General features: G+C 34.9%; 1 protein-coding gene across 1 annotated transcript; it reads right to left on the reverse strand.

The window, feature by feature from the left end:
* Positions 1-1,599: 1,599 nt before the first annotated feature.
* On the reverse strand, positions 1,600-12,720 carry LOC109001969. Its single transcript, XM_018979499.2, has 13 exons — positions 11,991-12,720; positions 9,159-9,311; positions 8,844-9,056; positions 8,694-8,771; positions 8,424-8,540; positions 7,489-7,758; positions 4,914-5,070; positions 4,342-4,419; positions 3,858-3,958; positions 3,482-3,652; positions 2,929-3,003; positions 2,341-2,448; positions 1,600-2,047 (listed from the first exon to the last, which is right to left on the reverse strand). Exons 1-13 carry the CDS (start codon positions 12,381-12,383, stop codon positions 1,715-1,717), a joined length of 2,247 nt encoding a protein of 748 aa, XP_018835044.1. The 5' UTR covers positions 12,384-12,720; the 3' UTR covers positions 1,600-1,714.
* Positions 12,721-22,095: the final 9,375 nt, after the last annotated feature.

Consider the following 22,095-nt stretch of genomic DNA (forward strand, 5'->3'; position numbering starts at 1 on the left):
GATCATCCATTGTGACCTCCTTCCCACGCTCAACCTATCCAAGTGCCGCACCACGTTGCCAACTAGAAAACCAAACCAAGTGGAAACCACATGGACAAACGCAGCATCACACGCAAATTGCACCACCATATCTCGTAATCCAACCAAGTTCCACCACCGCTTCACATAGGACAACCACCATGCCCATCCCTCCACTCCTCTCGATTTTTATCTCATGCTAGTTTTCATTTTTTCATCTCAAGTGAGTGGTCCTCTCTCATTTCAGTCTCTCGGTTAGTCTATATATTCCCTTCACAAACTCAAAATGCATGTTAACCTCTTTGTGAAAAGTGAAAACCAAGACTCGTATAGTTGAACTTAATTACATTTGACATGTAAAAGGAGAGGGAGAGTGTTTGTTCCGTGCATGCAAGTTCATTTCTCATTTTTCTAGAATGCCTACGTGACTGTTTCTTATTGGCCTATGTGAAAATTATTTTGGCACCCATATGGCTCCAAGCTTTTCCCCATATAAAATCAAGTTTATTTATAAGATTTTTTTTTTTTTTTGTAGTTAGAACAATTTTCTTCTACTTAGAAAAATCGAGATACATTTATATTTAAAAAAAAAAATCCTCCATTATGAATTTGTAGACAACATACAATTCTATACACAATTATGACTTAAGGGTTGTTTGGAGAATATGATAAGATGACAAAGTGAAATAGTTTATGTATAGTAATGAAATTATTTGAGTTAAATGTGTTTTATTAAATGAAAATTATAGCATGTCTCATGAGTTTGTCCCCTCATTTTGACTGCTCGTGTATTTAATTTTTTTGCTTAATGGTTAAATAAGTTACTTTTAATGTATTGGTGTATTTTTTATTTCTTAAAAATATTTAAAGATGCTTATAAAATATAAAAAAGGAAAAAAATTAAAATATGCAATTTGTACTAGTGAGCATGCCCAATGGTCAAAATTGGGCGGCACACTAGCATCATCCTTTATTGAATTTTGATAAAATAGAGAGAAAATGTTTAATAAAAATATTAAATATTAAAATATTTTTACAATATAATTTTAATTTTGAAATTTGAAAAAGTAGTACTTTTTTGTATTTTGTTTAAAATTTTGATAAAGTTGCAATAATTAGATGAAAAAATTGAATATTTAAAATTGAAAATATTTATTTTTTAGTAATATTTGTAATGTAAATTATGAAAAATTTTGAAATGAGATGAATTTCCCAAACAACCCTTATGATTTATTATAGAATTTAAGTCTTAAGGATTTTCTTTTTCATTTTACAGAAGCGTGTAATATAAGCACGCATACAGAGAAACATTTCACTTACAATGTTTCACTTACAATTATTTTATAACTATTATATAAAATGAAGAGTAATTTTATAATATTGAAATTTATTTTTAGTAGAGTGGCATGATTATATTTTGCTAATTGAGAGTGAGTTATAAAATAATTGTAAAAATGCAAAGATATTGACTCAGCACATAAAAAATCACAGAACATCAGAACAAAATGAAAACCTTAAAACAATTAATTAATCACTAAAGGATAATGTTGCCGTCAGCTTAGTACATCTAACACAGCTCCATATACACATAACATCTGTGCATTATTATATTAATTTTCTTTTGGTAATTAGACATGGAAATAACTTATCCTTGTACTCGTATGTCCGACTAACTTTATATTAATGTAAATTAAATTCATGCACAAAGCTCATAACAACAATTGAGACACTCCAAACAAGCAAGGGCAGCGCAAAGCTGCGTGAAAGCAACTGCGCATCGGTCACTCATATACGAGCAAGACTGGAGGAAACACATACAGCAGCAGCGATCAAGCAGTCCGCCACAACAGTTGGAAGCAGCCTTTATCAACAGCTCTGCAGCATCAGGTGGCTTGGCTTCCTCGGCTCCTGGTGGAAGATTCCCTGCCGTTGCAGTCAAGTTACCAAAGCCGACTCCTAGTTTTCCCAAGTTTATGATCTTCTGGCCCTCCAACTCCTCCATCTTCAGCGTTTTTAGTTTCTTGTATACCTGTTTTGATGTAATTGTAAGGAAATCGATCGTTTGTGTACGCTTATAAGCACACAGTGACTCATTCTCATGTGAATTAAAAATGAATGTGGATTTACTTTCTGAAGTAGTTTCAATGAATTCTCTTCTGACATGAACGACTTTTTAAGAACATAAAAAACTAAAGCATACGAAGAGATCATTCAGGAAAATGATAGAATCTGTCATCTGCTTGGCTGCTGACAAACTTCCCCAAAAGCTTACACGTAGGAGTAGCAGAAATGATTTATGGAGTTCCTCAGGGAAAAGCAAACCTGTTGTATCCAAGCCGATTCAGGTGTTTTCTTTCCGGCATCAGTCTGAACCAAAGTCATTCGAGTGTACTCGCATGGAACCCCAGTTTGTACGCTCATTTTGGCAACCTAAAACAATCGGCTAGGGAAATTGATGACTTCAAAATAAACACATAAATAAGCGATTACAGCAAAGGAACAAGTATTCTACGTCGTTTTATTGGCAGTTCTATGTAGTAAGAGAGATAAAAATCATCATCCATGTTGACTGGTCTGGTGGTCAGAGAGTTATGGCAGACACGAGGGAAAAAGTTTCTTGTATGGTTGAAATGATCACGCAGTTGTTTATCTAACTTCTTAGGTGGGAATTTGAACTCCTGCGAATAGAACGATCATGGCTATCCACTGCAAGTTTTTCTCAAACTAACTTCCTCTCTCAAAGATTACCCTGCGTGCTTTGCAAGACTTTTTTTTTCTTTGTTTTTTGGAATATGTGTTTACTATCACATTGATGACTGAAATCAAACTCGGTTTAGGTGAAAACTAAGTTCAGATATGTCATTTTATTATGGCTAATCCAATCTGTAGGAGATTCTATTAGCAACAAACCTTCTCCTCCAGTTCTTTTGTTCCCGAGAACCATGCACAGGCTGTGAGTATATCAATATGTCTCCTAGCAAGTACCTGCTGATAGAACAACAATTAGAGAAGAAAAATGCAAAAGTATAGTAAATATCAAATTGCCCATTTTAATGGTGGCAATGCACCATCATCAATTTAAACATAAGCCTTCATTCAGGGGTTGTTAGACAGAATTAGATTCAAGCAGGACAGTTGAGGAAGATGGATCAACACCTCTTAGATAGTCTACAACCTAGGTGAATGATATCATCTTATTGGACATCTAAGCTGCTCTGAGGCTGTAGCAAAGAGGTCATCTGCTTGAGGAATCTTAAAAACAGTGTGCACGCAGAGAACCAGACATGCTAGCTAATATTATAGCTGATTTTGGGGGCAGATCATTAAGATGTAACTTCATGCAGCATATAACGAGTGTGTGGGAAGATAATTGAGGATTTTGTTTCTGGGCACCATCACAGATTCCCAACCCAACCCCAAACACGCCACAGAAATGAGAACAGAACCAAGTTAGAAACATTACTCTATCAAGAGGCAGATCCTTGGCTCTTTGCACTTTCAAGTCTATTACAAAGTTGCTCATATCTGCCAAGTTACCACTAATTTTAACAGCATCTGGAAAGCTTCCATTGTATCTGCCTGATATAATCAATGGGTTTCCAGATGAAAGGTCTGGAATATGAGATGGAAACAACTGCAATGAGGAATAGGACGTATTTCAGCGTTACTCTGCAGTAAAAGATATCCTAGTAGACAGGTAAATGAAGGTTCCCTCCAAATATTGAAGTACAATAAAAATTATTTGTGACGGTAAAATATTCGCATGATATTTTGAATCCTCAAACGATGAGCAGAATCGGTCTGAGTTTAGCAGGACCATCCTCTTACGACCTGTGTACCTCAAGTGAGTCAAGATGTTCTAAAGCGTCCATTTGAATATCGGCAAGAATGACTGACGAAGCATTATCAATTAGTCTTTGCATTGAAAAGTCAATTGTATCTGGTCAAAGAAAAGGTAACAGAAGATTGTAAAATATATCATTATAGTTATTAAATTACAATAACCAGTATATTTGGGCTAAGTAAAGGAATCATGTGTTGTTTAACAATTAGTCAGCAATTTTCGAGTAATGCTACATGCAGTCGTGGAGTACGCAAGCGTCGTATAATCGCTTTGAAAAAGAATAGAGTTCACTATTAAATTTTTTTTTTTATGTGAGTCCCATATTTTTTTACTTTTTTCAAAGTGATTGCGCGGCGCTTGTGCACTCACGACTGCAACTATCATTTCTCTAACAAAAATCTTGATGGGGGTAATGATAAAATTTGCTAATACAAAAATGGTAATTATAAAGTATTAATAACAAAAAAAAAAAAACTGACCTGCATCATAAGCAGCATCATAATGACCCCTCCCAATGTGTGCTAGCATTTGCAGGAAGTAATGGTTACAATATGAACCTGGAAAAATCTCCCACTAAATAAATTAATCAATAATATTTTTAAAAAATAGCAAAACTAGAAAGTGCATCACAAGGATGAGTAAAAATTCATTTAACTATACACAGTGAAGACAACAAGTTAATGCACAAATGCAGAAAGAGAGAGCTCACTTTTTTTTTTTGGGTCAGTCAGAAAGAGAGTTCAAATTAAAAGAGATAAACAGAATGAGGAACAGAAGCAAATGGGTCAGAGAAGTACAAAAACTGCCTCGGATTTCATGAGAGAAGGAAATTCTGAATTGCTGGGACTTGAAATTAGTTGAGTATATTACATTGAACTACAGAAAATGCAAACCAATCAGAAGTGGATTTGATGAGAGATGAAGTGATTTTGACGTTGGTGATTTGCAATTAAATACTTTATATGAAGCTGGAAAAGATTGATAATTTAGCTACAAGTATCAAGACTACAGATAGTTGACAAGAAGTGAAACCCCAACCCAAAACTCTTACCTATGCCAAAAGTACATATGCGAGGACAAATTGATCCCTCCCTCTTGAGATAGCCTTTAATAATATTGCAAATCTCCTTTTCATCCTCAACAGCACCATCAGTAATGAGGAAAATGAGAGGAACTGAATCAGTAGTCTCGGCCAGCAACTTCATCGCCTAAATTAGGACATCACAGGGAAAATTATGTTTTTGAAGTAAACATCAAAGAGAGTGAAGAGTGCCTAATAATATGTATTGAAGGCCATAAATTAGTCATGATAAACTACAGCCATATGCTAACGTAGACTGTGTGGCTACTGTCATATTATTAGGAGAACCTTGTGCTATAAGAACTCCTTATGCAATAGAGTTTACTTGATCTTTTTCGCTAAAACGACAAGATCATTTAATCTAATGATGTCAAGAAATGAATTCAAATGTTTATAGTGTTCATCAATAGATTTTAAGAAAACAAGAACATCATCTATGTAAACGATGGTGAATTGGGTGAACGAGTTGAAAATATCGTTCATGATATTTTGGAATTCACTAGGAGTATTTTTTAAACCAAAGGGCATCACATTCTACTCATAGTGACTAAATGGGGTATTTAAACAAAGGGTATAAATATTTACATGTTGGATCAGTACAGATTGCGGCCAAACCTTTAACAAGAAAAGGTATAAATGCATCTGTACTCTTTTGTTTACGTGATGCTAGATTTAACAATTTTGAAACCAGTATCCTTGGTATGATCTAGTCCTCAATTTTAGAAGGACCAGTTCATTTTAATTGTTTTTCTGATTTAACTCTTCTTTCTCTTGATGATCAACATATTATCAAAGTTTTAACTTTGAATATTTTGACCTCTGATTATGATATGATTGAGGGAAGCAGACCCCTTGCTTTGATTTTTTGGATTTATTATCGTTTTTTAAAAATGAATTTAGATCCAAAATCTATTGCAAAACCTTCTGCGGGAAGCACTCTCTTGATCCAGAGTTCAACCCCAGATGCAAATATTCAAGTTCCAAAGATACTTTGTTGGAAAGATATAACTCTTCCCAGTGAATGAACCTTGTGCTAACGTAGACTGAATGCACAATTAAATGCAGGCGGTTAAACCGACCATATGCATGTATGCAATACAAGATAAGATAAATGAAGAAAATAACATTAACATGAAATTATAAACATAAAGTTTAGTAAAATTACAAAACTTTCAAAACAGGTAGTGCAGATTTGCACTTACAGAAATATGGAAGAATAGGATGAGAGCAGAATATGGTGAGTGGGATAGAAGGTAGAATGGCTCTGATGGGCTCTGCCTAATTCCGAACAAAGGTTCTCCTTTTATAGCACAAGGAGTTCCTATTTAAAATTATTAAAGTAAACAGTAAAAGTAAATCCGTGAGTGAACAGTGGGTACTGTTTAGGCACGGGCATAGTTGGGTTGTCATCTTTATGTCTTGAAAGAACACTGATATTCTTGATAGACTTAATAAAAATGATTTAATCAAGATATTAGAAAAACAACTGTCAAAGTCTCTAAGTAATGATTTTGGACAGGACAACAATTCAGACGCATCATCAGAGGCTTCATACAGTAATGTCTTTGGTCATGATTCAGAGGATACTCCAAGATTATCTGATGACTGACTACTACTTGAGTTCAAAGAAGACTGTCAAGCTCTCCTTTGATAATTTGTCACCTTGTGCCGAAAGCAGATTCCTTACTGAACCCGCCAGAAGCACAATAATGACTCCTGATTTGTCACTATATGCCAAAAGCAGCCGCCCCAGAGACAGCTAAAGACATAAAGATGACAACCCAATTATGCCCGTGCCTAAACAGTACCCATTGTTCACTCACGGATTTACTTTTACTATTTACTTTAATAATTGTAAATAAGAACTCCTTGTACTATAAAATGAGAACCTTTGTTCGGAATTAAGCAGAGCCTATCAGAGCCATTCTACCTTCTATCTCACTCACCATATTCTGCTCTCATCCTATTCCTCCATATTTCTGTAAGTGTTAATCTGCACTACCTGTTTTGAAAGCTTTGTAATTTTACTAAGCTTTATGTTTATAATTTCATGTTAATGTTATTTTCTTCATTTATCTTATCTTGTATTGCATACATGCATATGGTCGGTTTAACCGCCTGCATTCTCCTTATTGTCTGTCTAGTACCCTAGGTAAGTCCCGTTTGTCAGAGAGCGTTTAGGGCAGTTTGGGTTGTCAGGTCGGATGAGGTAAGATGTTCGCAGATCCCTAAGGTGCAAAGGTCGGTATTGTCTAACAACAAATTAATTAGAATGTTTAGATCTTTGAACTCGAGTAGTAGTCAGTCATCAGATAATCTTGGGATATCTGATGACCAAGATGGTCAGGTACTGCTATAAGTAGGCATGTACAAGTCATCTGTTTGTTCCATAACATATGACATTTATCTTTTTTTCTTTTAAATAAAAATTATGTTGCATGAAAGACAAATGAAATTGACATTGAAAAAAAGAATGTGCACTGCCGGTGTAGTAATTGGAGTACATCTGATCGTTAACTTGAAACGCATTCAAATTTTAACTTACCTGATTTATGGGGAGCAAAATGTTTGTACCACCATCTGCTATAAGATTAACATCAATCCACTCTCTAGCATTTGAGATTGCTTCATTGGTTGCCAGCTTCATTGTTGATGAGAATAATTGTACCTCTCCATTAAAAGCAATTATGTTAAAGGTATCTTTAGAGTTTAGCTTGGACAGTGAGGCCATTAGTGCATTCTTTGCATTCTCAAGAGGTTCTCCCATCATGCTGCCACTTATATCAATAAGAAATACCACTTCCTTTCTAAAAACCTGTCAAATTCACTAAAATTAATGGAGTGGAAATTACAATGTTGCATTTTAAAAGACGTCTAAAAAACATTTTGTTTATAGTACAAGAAGTCGACTCTAGGTCCCTGAGGCCACATATTGCAGAAAAAAATAAGGGCGGTCAGTGTTCCACGAGAAGGCCATTAATTAGTGCTCCACTTGCAAAAATTCCTGTCCTTAACACTAATTTTTTTTCTTTAAAAGACTCGTTTGTTTTCACAACTTCTTGCAACTAATCTCATTTCATCTATCTAATCATTATAACTTATTAAATTCTGACACAAAATAAAATAAATAATTCAACCTTTTTAAATTCTAAAACAAAAATAATATTAAAAAATATATATTGTAACAATATTTTATTCAACTTTTAATTAATTTCAACTCTTCTCATCTCATGTGCGAAAACAAACGAGGCCTTAAAGGACATATTGTCCTTTTAACTCTATCCGTGCTGATGCAATCATCACAACCTATTGCTTTCATAACTTAAACTAATACCGACCATCCTTATTCAAACATCAAAAGGAACCCTCACATGAAAATTTCTTTAAAAGTGAGACGTCAAGTAGATATATACCCCATAAATGCAGACATTGAATAAAAGAAACATTTACGAAAAATTGTAGCAGGTTATGCTAACAAACCTTCTTACTCTGGATATTTCCAGGGAATAGATAGAAGCAAAACATCTCTCTTTTATCAAAATCACCCAGAAATGGAGATTGCAAGAGGACACCACCAAAAATGTCATTTGATGTAACCTATAAAAACAATAGAGCATTTTAAAATAATCATTCTTTCATGCCTGACGTCACCAAATTATGATCATCAACACTGTGTATTCCAACCCTTCCTGTAGTGAGTCATACTAGGAACTATTCAATCACAAGACAATCAATGGTTAAAGTTCTTACAGTATAAGAGAAATCGAAGTCTTGATCTGACCATGCTGGTACTTCAGCTTCATACGAGAAACTTACTTTACTAACTTCCTGTAAAGTCGTAAAAAACAAAGTTTATTATGTGTATCTATCAACTGAACAAAATATATGAGAAAAAGTTACCTTTAGAGGATGGCTGGTACTTCCGCATAAAAATTCTGTCCCAGTACCAGGGTTCACTTTCAGAAAAATCTTCTCTTTTTTGGAAATTGTCTTCCCAACGGGATTGACATATGCTGGGAAACTAAAAGGTACATTAAGGAAAAACTGATCATCTTGATATATTAACTTCTGAGACCAACTCATCTTAATTGAGAGAGTGGAGCCTCCAAGAACCTAAAGGATAAACATAATAGTTAACAGAAATAATGGGAAGAAATAAATACTGAGTGATTGACATGAAAACTGAAGTAAGCTCTGCATGCACCAGATAATAACCTGTGGAACTTTTAAAGTGTATATCCGGCCTTTAAGGAAGCGCCCATCTTCAGATCTGGCCATTTTCTCAATGCCTGTTATATCTTCCATTGTAATCAACTGAGTACGATAAGATCTTCCACTAACATCAACCTCGACACCTAGAAGTGAACCCTGTTAGCCACATCATATTTTTTCTTGAGAACTTACGATAACTTGCTTCAAAAACTAAAGGAAAAGACTGATCAGCACGTAGCTCAAATAATTTATAGCATGCCATCTTAATTGTATTATCAGCATACATATAAAATTTATGCGCGTGAACGACAAAATGTGAAGCTTTAATTTTACTTAACTTTGCAAAAGCTTTAGAAAGAAAAATGGATGCTTTTTCAAACAACCGTTCTTGAGTTCATATTACGACCCAACAAGACACGAGTTCAAACAACCGTTCTTGAAAATACATATTGCTGCTAACGGGCAGCATCAATCGTGTATCGTATGGATCATAACATGAAAAGGGGTAAAAAAGCATGGTAAATGGAGATGATGCCGCCCGTTAGAAGCAGAAACCAGTCTCAAGTGAAACCGTGATGCATATTTTCGTTGCAACGATTCAATATGGGGTTCTAAAGCTGTCGATTATCGTTGAGGTCATTCGCATGTTTTGGGAAAGCAGAGGCAAGGATCTTAGCGCAGACTGAAAGGCTCTGGACTCTGGTTTTCGGAATGGATGATATTAAAGCGGTGGATCTTATAGGTAAGCACACACGGAATGATGGATATTATTATACATCACATCAAGTCAACAATATGATTCGATTATTATCCGAATAAAAATAATTGATTTTCCACCTCTAAGAATTGACGTTCATGTTCCTTGGAAACTTAACTCTGGAATCCTGCATGCTTTACTAGGGGTGTAACCAGTCCGGTCCGGTCCGGTTTTGGACAAAATCTAGGACCGAACCGGTATGTACCGGTTTTGTATTTTTCAAAACCGATTACGCCCCGATTACCCTCCTAAACCGGTACTTCCGGTTTTACCGGTTTCCGGTCCGGTCCGGTCCGGTTTTCCGGTTTTTTTTAAATGTAAAAAACATATAATAAAGTGTTAATTCTTATTATAAAATATTATTAAAAATTTAATATATATATTATGCTTAAAGCATATGATCAATTAAATTTTTATCTTTAAGATTAAACTTTTATTTTATAAATTATAACAACATTATCTTATATATAATTATATTAATAACATATGATCAAATAAATTACAAATGTTCATATTTAAGATTAACATTTTATGTTATTATTTATAAATTATAATATAAAATTTTTTCATATATGATATATAATTATATATATTATATATAAAAATTTAACATATAATTATATATTATATATATAAATATTCTGTATAATATATAAATTAATTTTTATATTTTTTTTTCCAACCGGTCCGGTTCGGTCCGGTCCGGTCCCAAAAACTACGGAACCGGAACCGGACCGGAACCGGCCGATTTTCATAAAATAGGAACCGGTTCCAGACCGGACCGGTTCAAAACCGGACCAACCGGTCCGGTTCGGTCCGGTCCGGTTTTCCGGTTTCCCGGTTTAAATTTACACCCCTATGCTTTACAGTATTCTTGGGACATCTAATATTGCACTGATTCATACTAAAGATTACTTGCTGAAATGAATTGCATGCACTCCTTACGAGCCAAGCCTGAGTTAATTGGACTATGTAGGCTTCAGGGACAAAATCCATTTATTTTCAAGCTCGTGGAGCCTAAGGGTAGGTTTGGGGGGTGAGATGAGAATTTTGTATTTTGTTTTGAAAGTTAAAATATTAAATTTTAATATTATTATTGTTTTGAGATTTGAAAAATGTGTATTGGGATTTTAAAAAATTAAATTATTTATTACATTTTGTATGGGGATTTGAAAAATGTGTAATAATAAGATGAGATGAGATGAGATGAGAATTTTATGTTTTGTTTGAGGTCCCAAACCTGCCCTAAGTATTATGCCCGCAACCCATAACATTGCCATTCACGCACAAGAACCAACTAGCTAGCGCCATTCAGTCCAACTGTCATGCGTTTGGATGTTGAACTGAACTTAATTCTTTATAAATAGTAATGATTTAAGTAACGAATAAAGTTATGTAAGGTCTATTTAAACTGTGTTTAAAATATTTTTAGATATTAAAATAAGTTTAATATTTTTTATAGAAAGTTAAAAAAAATTATGGATTATACATATAAATATGTGTTAAGTTAAAAAAATTATAAGTCTCGCATAAAAAGAAGTTTTGAATTAAGATAAATTTAATAATTTAATAATTAAAATTAAATTAAATTAAACTAAATTCAATTTAGTTTTGCAATCAAATGCAGACTAAAATTCCAAGAGTCGATATGACATTTTTACCAAGGTTTTGTTTCTCTATACAGCTCGTCAATGCGTGTGACAGTGACTCGTACAATAATTGCTTCCATGACTACAATAATTACTAAAATTAAAAAAAACTAACATGCACAGATACCTTTAATAAATTAATATTGATTGAACACATTTTTTAAAAGAAACGCACTATTCGAAAAAAAATTAATTTCAATAAAATCAGTAAACCACACAGAAAATAATTTAAATAAGTATCTTTATTTTTATAAATAAAATAAAAATATGAAGAGTTGAGTTAATATTAAAATTAAAAATTAAATAAAATTTTATTATAAAATATTATTTTAAAAATTTTAAAAAATTATAATAATCAGATAAAACAAGATAATCGAAATAAATTACGAAGCGAATCACTTTCAAAAGTCGCAGGTTCGTAACTACTACCTGCTCTCCCATCGGCACCGCAATGAGGCAATCGCACCTCCGGCCCGCCATCACGCAATGCACGCGCCACGTCCCGTTCACCGAGACGAAGGCAGTGTCCAAATAGCTCTCGATCTCCATCGCCACCCCATGCATTTGCAGCGGTATCAAAGCCGGCGGCTCGCACCGGCCGTACACGTAAGATTGGTAGCTCGGAACGTCCGGGTTGTCCACCACTTCCGGCTCCGGCACCACCACATACACCATGGGCGCCGACGGCAAGTAATCTGATGAAGACTTCGACATAGCTGGAACTACCGCCGGAGCAGACGAAAAAACCGACTCCTTACCGTAGTATACTCGCTTCGAGAGTTTCAGGCCGTACTCCACGCATGTTGAGAACTCAACCGCCATTTCCTTTCTGCCTCAGAGACTTCCCGGGGACGGTCGTTGATTATGTTGTTAAAAGCTTTTTATCTTTTATTATATTGAGAGTACGGAATCACTGGCAAATCTCGTCCGTCTTTATGGAACAGTGATTGTTTAACCAGAGGCTCAACCAACCGTCCTAACTGTAAGTCTTTGGAATCACAGAAAATTAGCGTCAGAGTTTGACAGCTTGCGACGCTTCGATAGGCTATGAGGTATATTGAGATAATATATGCGAGAGAGAGAGATAGTTGAGGTGAGGCCCTGCTTCTATGAAAGAGTGAAGACGGAGGGTTTGTACTGTGCGGAGGGAAATTATCAATCTGTTTGGTATGCCGAAGAAAAAAAGAAAAGTAATATTTCTATATGAAGGAGAGCCATTGGAAATTCGGCACGTGGAGTTTGGTGGAAGGGTATTCTATCACAGTAGATAAGCCAATGACTAGACGACAAGTAATGTACCTTTTTAGTTGTGATTGTGTGCGGCCAAATGAATGCTATAGTTCTGAGCTGACCAATAGGCTTCTGCCCTTTATACAGGACACTGGACTACCTAGTACCTACCCCACTAGTTACGGCACTAGTTACTGTTGATTGAAAATCCACGGGAGAGCATCAAGTTGGAAAACTCTACTTGAATTTACATGATTTGGACCCCAAAACTGATATATTACTACTTTTGAGACTATTGAAAGTTGACATTCAGCATCTTAATTAAATCATAATAGTTGGGATAAAAGAAAACTAGAGGACATAAATAGCATAATTATCACAATATTTTTATGAAAAGTGTAAAATGCTAGTCTTTAGTAATTGAAGAGTACATTTTATTAGTTCCATAGTTTGAAGCGTAAAATATAAAATCTTTGATAATTTAAGGATCGTAAATACGAAAAAAAAAAATTAAAGAAAAGTTATATTTGAGACTGGTGTGAAAAGTTTTTTCCTAAATATTGATGTAATAAGATTTAGGTTTCGTTTGGATAGTGAGTTGAAATGAGACGAGCTAATATGAGAATTGAATAAAATATTTTTTTAATATTATTATTGTTTTGATATTTAAAAAAATTAGATAAAATTCTTCTTATATCTAAACAGAGTCTAAATGTTATTAAAACTTGAATTTAAACTTCTCTTATAAATTAAATAAGTAAAAAGAATTTTAAATTTACAATATATTAATTCAAATATTTTATTAATTAACATAAAAAATAATTTTAAATGCATCACCTTATTTTATTTTTTTTAGTCGGAGATGCCACATTACTTCTGTCAATGCGTTTCACGTGGGACTTTGGAGATACTCTAATAGAAGAATAAAGTATGGATTATATTGATTATGACACTTAATTTATTCAAAGTAAGCCACGGGAGGTCCCACCATTATTCTTTAGTTATTAATTATTTAATTAACTTTATTTCTTTTAGTTTTATAACTATTAGAAGGTTGAAACGACCACATAAAGAATGTTTGCATCATGAGGCATGATAAGGTTCTCTGTAGAATTTTTCCTTTTAAAAAAAAAATTGAGAAGGGACAAAATCATCAAAATTCACATTATATGCCCGAGTGACAATGGTTTTACTATCAAGTACTGCCACCATATCATGGTCTCGACATATAATGATGGGAACGACCACATAAGATCATGTTTTTCGTAAGATGCGGATTACAATTTCCTTCTATTATATCTATCTTGCTGTAGATATCTTTGTCTAATGAGCCTTCGTGAGTCGTGCTGCTTGGACTTGGAGGGTCTCATCTTGAGATATTGGGGACGACCCCATCTGATTATGGCCCTCAGTAGTGACAGCTTGGACTTTGAGGTGACTCGGTGGCCTTGTTGCAATTAAGTGATGGTACTAATTACCGTCTTCTACCCTTCAAAATAAAAAGACTATAAATAAATGTCAAATAATCGGGTACCCTCGGGACCACGGTGGTCCCAGATCGTGGTCCTTTCGTGCTTAATGGTGCTCGATTTTCCATACGAGTTGTGGACCTGTCGTGTCAAAATAATGTGTCCCCAAGTCTTCGATGTTTAATCCCGCATTTTAAACTTTGGAAATGCTATAATTATTTCAGCTAAATACAATGGAATAGTAGGAAATTTTCAAATACAAAAAGAAAACCAGACAATAATCATATGCTTATTTGTTTTTTATTAGATAAATGTTAGATTGTACTACATCATATAATATGAAAAATTTTGCATTTTATTTGAAAAAATATAGTCTATCATTAAAAAAATAATTTTTTTATATATAAATATTAGATTTATTATTATTATTTTTTAAAAATAAGTAGATAAGATTTGGACACTCGACTGCAAATATCAATTATTCATCTAATTATGCCAATATCTACTAATATTTATAATTGGCATCGTATGTTCTAATCTTAAAAAATGCTAAAAACCTCTATTTGCATTAAAAATAAAAGATAGGGACGTAAATTATAATTTTAACAATATATTCTTAAAGAAAGAGACAGTTTGATAAGGGAACAAAATATCGATGTAAATAACCAAAAAAACGTGTTAAAAATAAACAAGACTTGCGAGAAGGGTTAAACTGATCGTGATATATGGCGGAGTTTAATGATATTGTAATTGTATGGTCAATTCACAGTATAAAATACAATTTCTAAAAAAAAAAAAACAACAAAAAAATTGAAAATGCCGAAGCACATTGGAATTTGAAACCCCAGAGACCACAAGGGTTTTGGAACATATTATGAACTCAGGGTAAGAAGATGGGAGCAACCTCATCTGATTACTACGCCAAAAAGAGTGATGCCAGCTTAGTGCGATGATTAGTTAAAGGGGGCAAGCAATTATCTGCGATCCACTGGGCCAATTATCTGTCAGCTTCAAGGATAAAATACGATAATTTTATATTAATCTAGATCAGGTGGTCCCCTCCGGAATGTGGGTATGATCTGGTTGTATATCACATCGTTTATTTTTACAAATAAAAAGATATAAAAATTAAAAATTAAAAAAATATTATTAAAAAATATCTTTAATAATATTATTTTTTTATAGAATTTAAAAATGTTAAATTATTAATTTTATTTTATATAAAAATTTAAAAAAATTATAATGATGAGATGAGATGAGAAATTTTATAAAAAGAAATTAGACTTAGCCACGTACTTTCAATATCCACCGACCATTTTTCACGAGGATGCACAAACGTGTTCTCTTTTAGCGAATGGTCCTTAGCTACTAAAGTTGACCAATTTATGTTCCACCTCGCACAAACGTGGAAAATGAGAGAGTGTCTTTGGCAATTAACAATGTTGATTTCATGTGAAATAACTGGGCTGTCAGTTAGCTGGAGTGTCAAATTATTTTTGTTTTGTTTCTACGTGGTTCTGATGTGGGGATATTGTGAAATTAATATCGTACCTGGAAGATCCCGCTGGATAATTGATCGGTTCAAATTTCAAAAGAGACCAGTTGGCATGGCGTAAGATTCGTTGTACTGCTGTTTAGTGTTTGAAAAAGTCTGGCATCAGTTACTGTGCGACATAGCCAAACTATTCAGTCAACAGTATCTCAACTATTTTTATATATTTTTATTATTATTCTTTATTTTATTATTATTTTTTATCTATTTTATTATTATTCATTATTTTTCATATATTTTTTTATTATTATTCAATATTCTATTATTATTTTTTCATTACTTTTTTACTTCTATTCACAAATATTCTCAATACTTTTCAAATATTCTCACTATCCAAACGTAAAAGTGAATTGGTCCTCACCTCTCTTAATCTCCCCCTCCCCCCGTGAGGTCCTCTCAATCTCCCCCAACCCTTATCGAAGCCCTTGAAGCCTGCTTTCTTCCCCACCCCCCAATCGACTATAGGTTTGGATGGCGTTGTGATGAGGATGGCTTCTTCTTCTTTGCAATTTCGAAGCCGGTAACCATTTTTTCCGAACTTCTCACATATTCTGTTATTACTCACTCACACTCAGATTCTCACCACTCACGCGCACACACTTCAATTTCGTTCATTTACAAATAGATTTGAAATAGATTTGAAATTTTTAAGATTTGTAGTCAATCTAAAATTGGAAATTTTATCCCAAATTACTAAAAGTGGATCTCAGAATCTAGGGTTTGTAGGCGATCTGTACTTTGTAATTTGGCCTTATAGAGTGTGTACCACCATTTCTGTCCTATTGAGTATTATTTGCATTGGAGAAATCGTGGTTATTGAGGGATGTTAACTAGTTTATCCATTTAGATTGTCAAGAAAAATTATGAATTCGAAATTTAAAAATCAAGAAGTTGCTGCACAAATAAAAAAAATTGTCATTGACCTTTCTTTTTCTTATTTGCGATAGTATGCATCCATATTTGGTTGGATTTAGATAAATTTGATGATGTTGGGATCTTCAAACTGTGTTGCACTGTGCTTTTCATGACATACAACTCAGTTTTCATCTCTCTATCCCTCCCCCGGCCCCCCGAAAAAAAAAATTGATAATACAAAGTCCATGTACTAATTTTGTGTTGATGACTCGGTATCTCAGTGTTATTCTAGGGCATACTAAAATGTTGCCACTCTGATATTGGTGGTGCATGCACATCCATATTTCTCTCAGGTGAGGGCAACGGAAAGTGGCATGATGTGCACAAAGTAGTATGATCCCATGGAGTCTTGTGTGTAAATAAACAAGAGGCCATGCTATTGAATATGTATTATAAATCCTATAAATTTTTATGGCTCCCTCTCACTGAATGTGGACAGTCAATTTTGTGTGTGAGTTCTTAATGCGAAAACTAATGTTTATTTGAATGAAACTTTGTGAAATTTTCAATTCTGTACTTCAATGTCATCCATGACTGTCCTTGATTAGTGAGTAACATTAGCACGCAAAGTACGGTGGTGAAGCCGGCCGTAATAGATATCCTCTATTACGACTACCCTTGCCAAGGGCCAATATAAGAATGACCAAGATTATGAAATATGAAGACTTTCCGAATTGTGGTTTCTCATATGTGTGTGTGTGTGAGGCAATTGATGATCTATGAAATATGCTAAAATATGACAAGTCAAGAGAAAGTCAAACGTGGGGCAACTCGCATGCATGAAATTAAAACTTCATCATGTATTACCCATCTGAGTGATTAATCATAAGCAACAATTTGGCAACCTTGTTTCACTATTGAAAGGGTAATATTTTTCTCATCCTAGATCTTATCATCCTTCGTTGCACTTATATCTATGATACATTTTAAGTAACTTTCATGCAATGATGACTTTAAATAAGCCGTAAAACATGCCAACATGGTAATTGTGTTTGGTAATGACAAATTTTAACATGAACAATATTTCTCATACAGGAAATGTCTAATCAGTTGCTTAGTTATTGAAAATGACTCCGCCAAATTTTAATGATCAATGCATTTCTCATCACAATTAAATAAGCTTTCATCACCAACGGCATCAATATTCATTATAATTGAACAACGAGTTCCACTTGAACAAAGAACAAGTATACAAGACTCTCCCTCTCTCAAATAGACAGTACCACAATATGCATAAAGCAACCACGATGTAAGCACATCATAACAGAAAGATTTACATATATGACGATGATACTCTCAATCCATCTCCACATTCATTCATTTTTTTAGATGAGGGAAGCAAGTATAAACATCAGGCTTGGGGTGCTTTCCTTCCGCATGCTCCTTGCACTTCACCTTCGTAGTGGTGCACATAAATGTCTGCATGCACACCTTGCACTGCATCGAGTATTTATCAAAAACAAAATTAATTAACCAACAAATTGAAAGGAAGTACAATATGAAGGACAATCTTTTTTTCCAGTAAACACAATTTTATTGATGATAAGAATAGGCAAGAGCCCAATTAATAGATAGGATGATTTTATTTGAGACAAGATATAGCTGCACCAATATTTCATCCTCTTGATCCATGATTTGATTGAGATGTAGAAACACAAATTATACATGATCATTGTTTGTGACTCTGTCTTCTCTACTTTCATGTGAACTCATAGGTGCCTCATAACTCCTTCATTTTTGCTTCCCTTTTTATATTAATTGTTCCATCTCCAGCACACCACGAGTCCTTTGTTTTCCTAAATTTTTGCCCCTTTTTAAAAGTGGAATGGATTGAAAATGACTATTAAGTTGGTATGCATGTTGGGTTCCATTGAGGACAACTAGAACAAAAATAACAAAAAAATGGTTGATTTGAAAAGTTTACACTATAAATAATGTGATCATAAAATCCCAAATGGTTGATTGGATGTGTGTAGGGTATCAAGAGGTGGAATTATAATTTTCTATATGATGTATCACTGTGAATGAAAAGCCATAAAACTTTGAGTGACGACTGAATTCAGGAGAGTAATATCAAGTATGTAGGGTAGGAAAGCCAAGTATATCACAATACATTGAAAGATTGTATAGAAATCAGTTTCTACACTATGGGAAGCAATGGGAAAAAGGCTGGGATCGTCACTCAAATTCCAACATGTCTTGTGATCAATGGCAAAGTAGGCAAGAGGGTGAGGGGCAGGGAGTTTATGGTCTCTAGGTCTTTAAAATCCCAATATACTTCATTTTTTTCATCTTTTAAATATGTCTGTGATGGATTTTTACATATAGCTAAAGCAATTAAATGCAAGAAGCCTTTTTCTAACTCAAACACAAAAATCAGAGATCAAATTGCAAAATAATGATAATGAAAGAAAAATTACGCACAAGTAAACTGAGAAAAAGAACAAAGAAAAATTATGATTCTTAGATGGTCTCACACAAGAACAAAGAACAAAGGCATCTACCAAGAACAACTTCACAGATCTAACAAATATCGATTTTACCTATAAACCTAACATAAGCTTCTGAAAGAAATTATATTTGGAGGCATAGTTATCAGAAAATAATAAATATTTGAAGCAAAAGTTAACGAAAAGAGATTTTGGACAATACCTTGAAAGAAAGAGAAAGTTGGGCTACAAAATCTGAGAGAACAGGAGGGTAGTCGTGGACAATTCCTTGAGAGAGGTCGTCAGTAGGTCAGAGAGAACACAGAGGAGGACATGTCATCGGCAGTTTAGAGAGAACACGGAGAAGGATGCACGGTGCGGTGGAACACACACGAAGGGTGCTGGCGCGCGCTGGGAGGGGTCCGAAGAAATTTTCGAATGGAGGGCTGGAGAAATTTTAAAATTAGACCAAAACACACATTTAGTTAGCAAACGAGCGTTTAGGAGGGAAAAAAAAAAAGAAGAAAGAAGAAGAAGAAGACAGCTAATGTGTGCTACGGATCAGCCGTGAACAGTGACTGATTTGTAGAATATTTATGTTTGTTTCTTTCTTTGTTGTCAAACATATCCAGACATGTTCTATGTAGGTAGGCTCCTTTCTGAATAGTTTATGTTGGTTTTGTTTAGTAGTGTATGCGCTCGTGTAGTAGCCATGTTTCATGGGTCGATCATTGATGTCGCGAGATTTCGATTTTTGTAGTTTTTGATGTTATATCCAAAACTCTTGGGTAAAAACGTGAATTAAAGAGAATTATATTGATTTTTATTTCATTTGAGATCTTATAATTCATAAATTTTTTGATGTAATAACTCAAGTTTTTGTTTGTTTTATTTACCAAAATGATTTTGCTTACATACTTAATCATGCAACGGTGAAGGCAAAATGGGAGTTACATAGCCCATATATGTTTCTTCATTTTTTTTTTCAATCCCAAGTTCCAATTGGAAAGATATGAATTCATTTTCTTCCATTGACCAAAAGAAAGAAATAAATAAAGAAATGAAGAGTTGAAGGAGCTTGGAACTCTCTAACTGAAATGTAGGGTAAAATCAATAACCTATAATTTAGCCTTAAGATGAGGCTGAAAATCAAGTTAAGAGATAAAACCAAGAAGAGATATGACAAGTTGACTCATACTCCTAAAAGGAAATTGGACTAGTTTGGGTATTGAGAATACCTCACTGCTATTCATTATTTTATTATTACTTTTCACTATTATTTACTACTATTCAATATTCTATCATTAATTTTTTATTACTTGTTCGCTATTATTCACATAATACTTGAGAATACCTCACTACCCAAATACAACCTGACTTCTAAAAGGAAAAGGTTTCACAAGGCAATCACTCCAAAGAAATAAACCTCTATATATATAGAGAGATCTCTACAAATGGAAATGAGGACTCTCCACAGAATCTCCTACGCCAAACTTCAACACACATAACAATTCCAAAAGATCTTCCATAAATTCATTCATTGTATTGAGCGATACGTGAGCTATGAGAGATTGTAAAATCATCCATTATAGTGGATTTCTCCATCAAACAACCCATGAACGTAGACTTTTATGCCGAAACACATAAATCTATGTGTCTATATATATTTATTATTATTTATTTTATGGATGAATGCGAAAACCATCATATTGACGCCCGAATCACCATCGCAGGCAGGGGATAATTATTTCATCCTTTCTAGTCTGTTGTGCAAATTTAGGTATTACCGGCTTGCACCGTCAGTGAAACTGACAAAATCTTATATACCGTAACTGAGAGAAGGATATTCTCTGACTCACAAGATCGTCTTCGGAAAACCAGATAAGATCGCCTCAACTTTTCTATTTCCTATTATTTATTCTCTTAATATTTCATGAAATAAATAATAATAATGATAATAATAATAGAAGAACCACAAAGCAGATTGCATGACACTGCGCACGTGCAGCATGCATTGCGTATGTGCCATGCACAACGTATGCAAGGGGTGCACGACGTGCACCCAGATGCTTCGTCCGGTAGAACCTGCAGCCACCAGTGATAACACAACGACGGAGATACAACAACAACGAAAACTTCCGCCCCTAGCTCGTTGAATCGGAGCACTTTGCTGTGCACAGTGCGGGAATCAGGAAGCACCGTGAACCCATGTGGAAGCATACAGGAACCACCCAGTTGCCCATGGACTATTACGATCGTCGGTTGCCATGACTGGGTTTGTCGACGTTTTCTGTAGCCGGGGAGGTGCTTCTCGCATGTTGGCATGCCCATATTCGATGAGCAGAGGCGAGCAACATGCTGCGGGCAGCGTCACCCCACTCGCTAGATAGCAACCACATGGCTCGCCGGAGGCCTCTGTTGCCCACACAGTGGATCTCTACCACCGTTAGCCACCATATGCATCGTTAGAGCTCTTTGTCGCCGGTGAGGTGGTCCTCAACCATTGAAGTAGTTCACATTGGGCATAGTGTAGGCAGAGGATAGGCGCTACTAAAGATTCACAAAAACCTGGTGTTCGTGTGCTGGAAAGATTGCCGCCAGCCACCATCCGAGTTGTTGGAGATTTATGTCGCCAACAAGGAGGTCACCGCCCACACAATGTTGCTTGCCAAAATCCCTGGCCGTTCTCACCAGTGCGCACCACGGGCAGCTTGCTCGACTGTAGCTCGCCGCAAAGGTCCAGTTGCCGACCACCATCTAACTCGCTGTGATCTTCTGTCGTTGGAGTGGTTGTTTCCGACCATAACGATGTTCCTCACCACTGTCTCTCGCCTCCATCATCGTTTGCGAGCCATGCAGGTCGCAACAATGGATGAGATGCAATCGTCGCATATTCACCACACCACCTCCCTTAGCCATGACCAGGGACAAACCGCCAT

The sequence above is a fragment of the Juglans regia genome, chromosome 7 (genome assembly GCF_001411555.2).
Source record: "Juglans regia cultivar Chandler chromosome 7, Walnut 2.0, whole genome shotgun sequence".
Taxonomy (NCBI): Eukaryota; Viridiplantae; Streptophyta; class Magnoliopsida; order Fagales; family Juglandaceae; genus Juglans; species Juglans regia.

What these genes read in the sequence shown, in the direction of transcription:
- LOC109001969 (XM_018979499.2), bottom strand. Translation starts at nt 12,383, where the DNA reads ATGGCGGTTGAGTTCTCAACATGCGTGGAGTACGGCCTGAAACTCTCG. An exon ending in GTACCAGCCATCCTCTAAAG is followed by an intron (nt 8,772 to 8,843) that starts GTAACTTTTTCT and finishes ACGACTTTACAG; the next exon opens with GAAGTTAGTAAAGTAAGTTT. An exon ending in CAAAAGAACTGGAGGAGAAG is followed by an intron (nt 2,449 to 2,928) that starts GTTTGTTGCTAA and finishes CGATTGTTTTAG; the next exon opens with GTTGCCAAAATGAGCGTACA.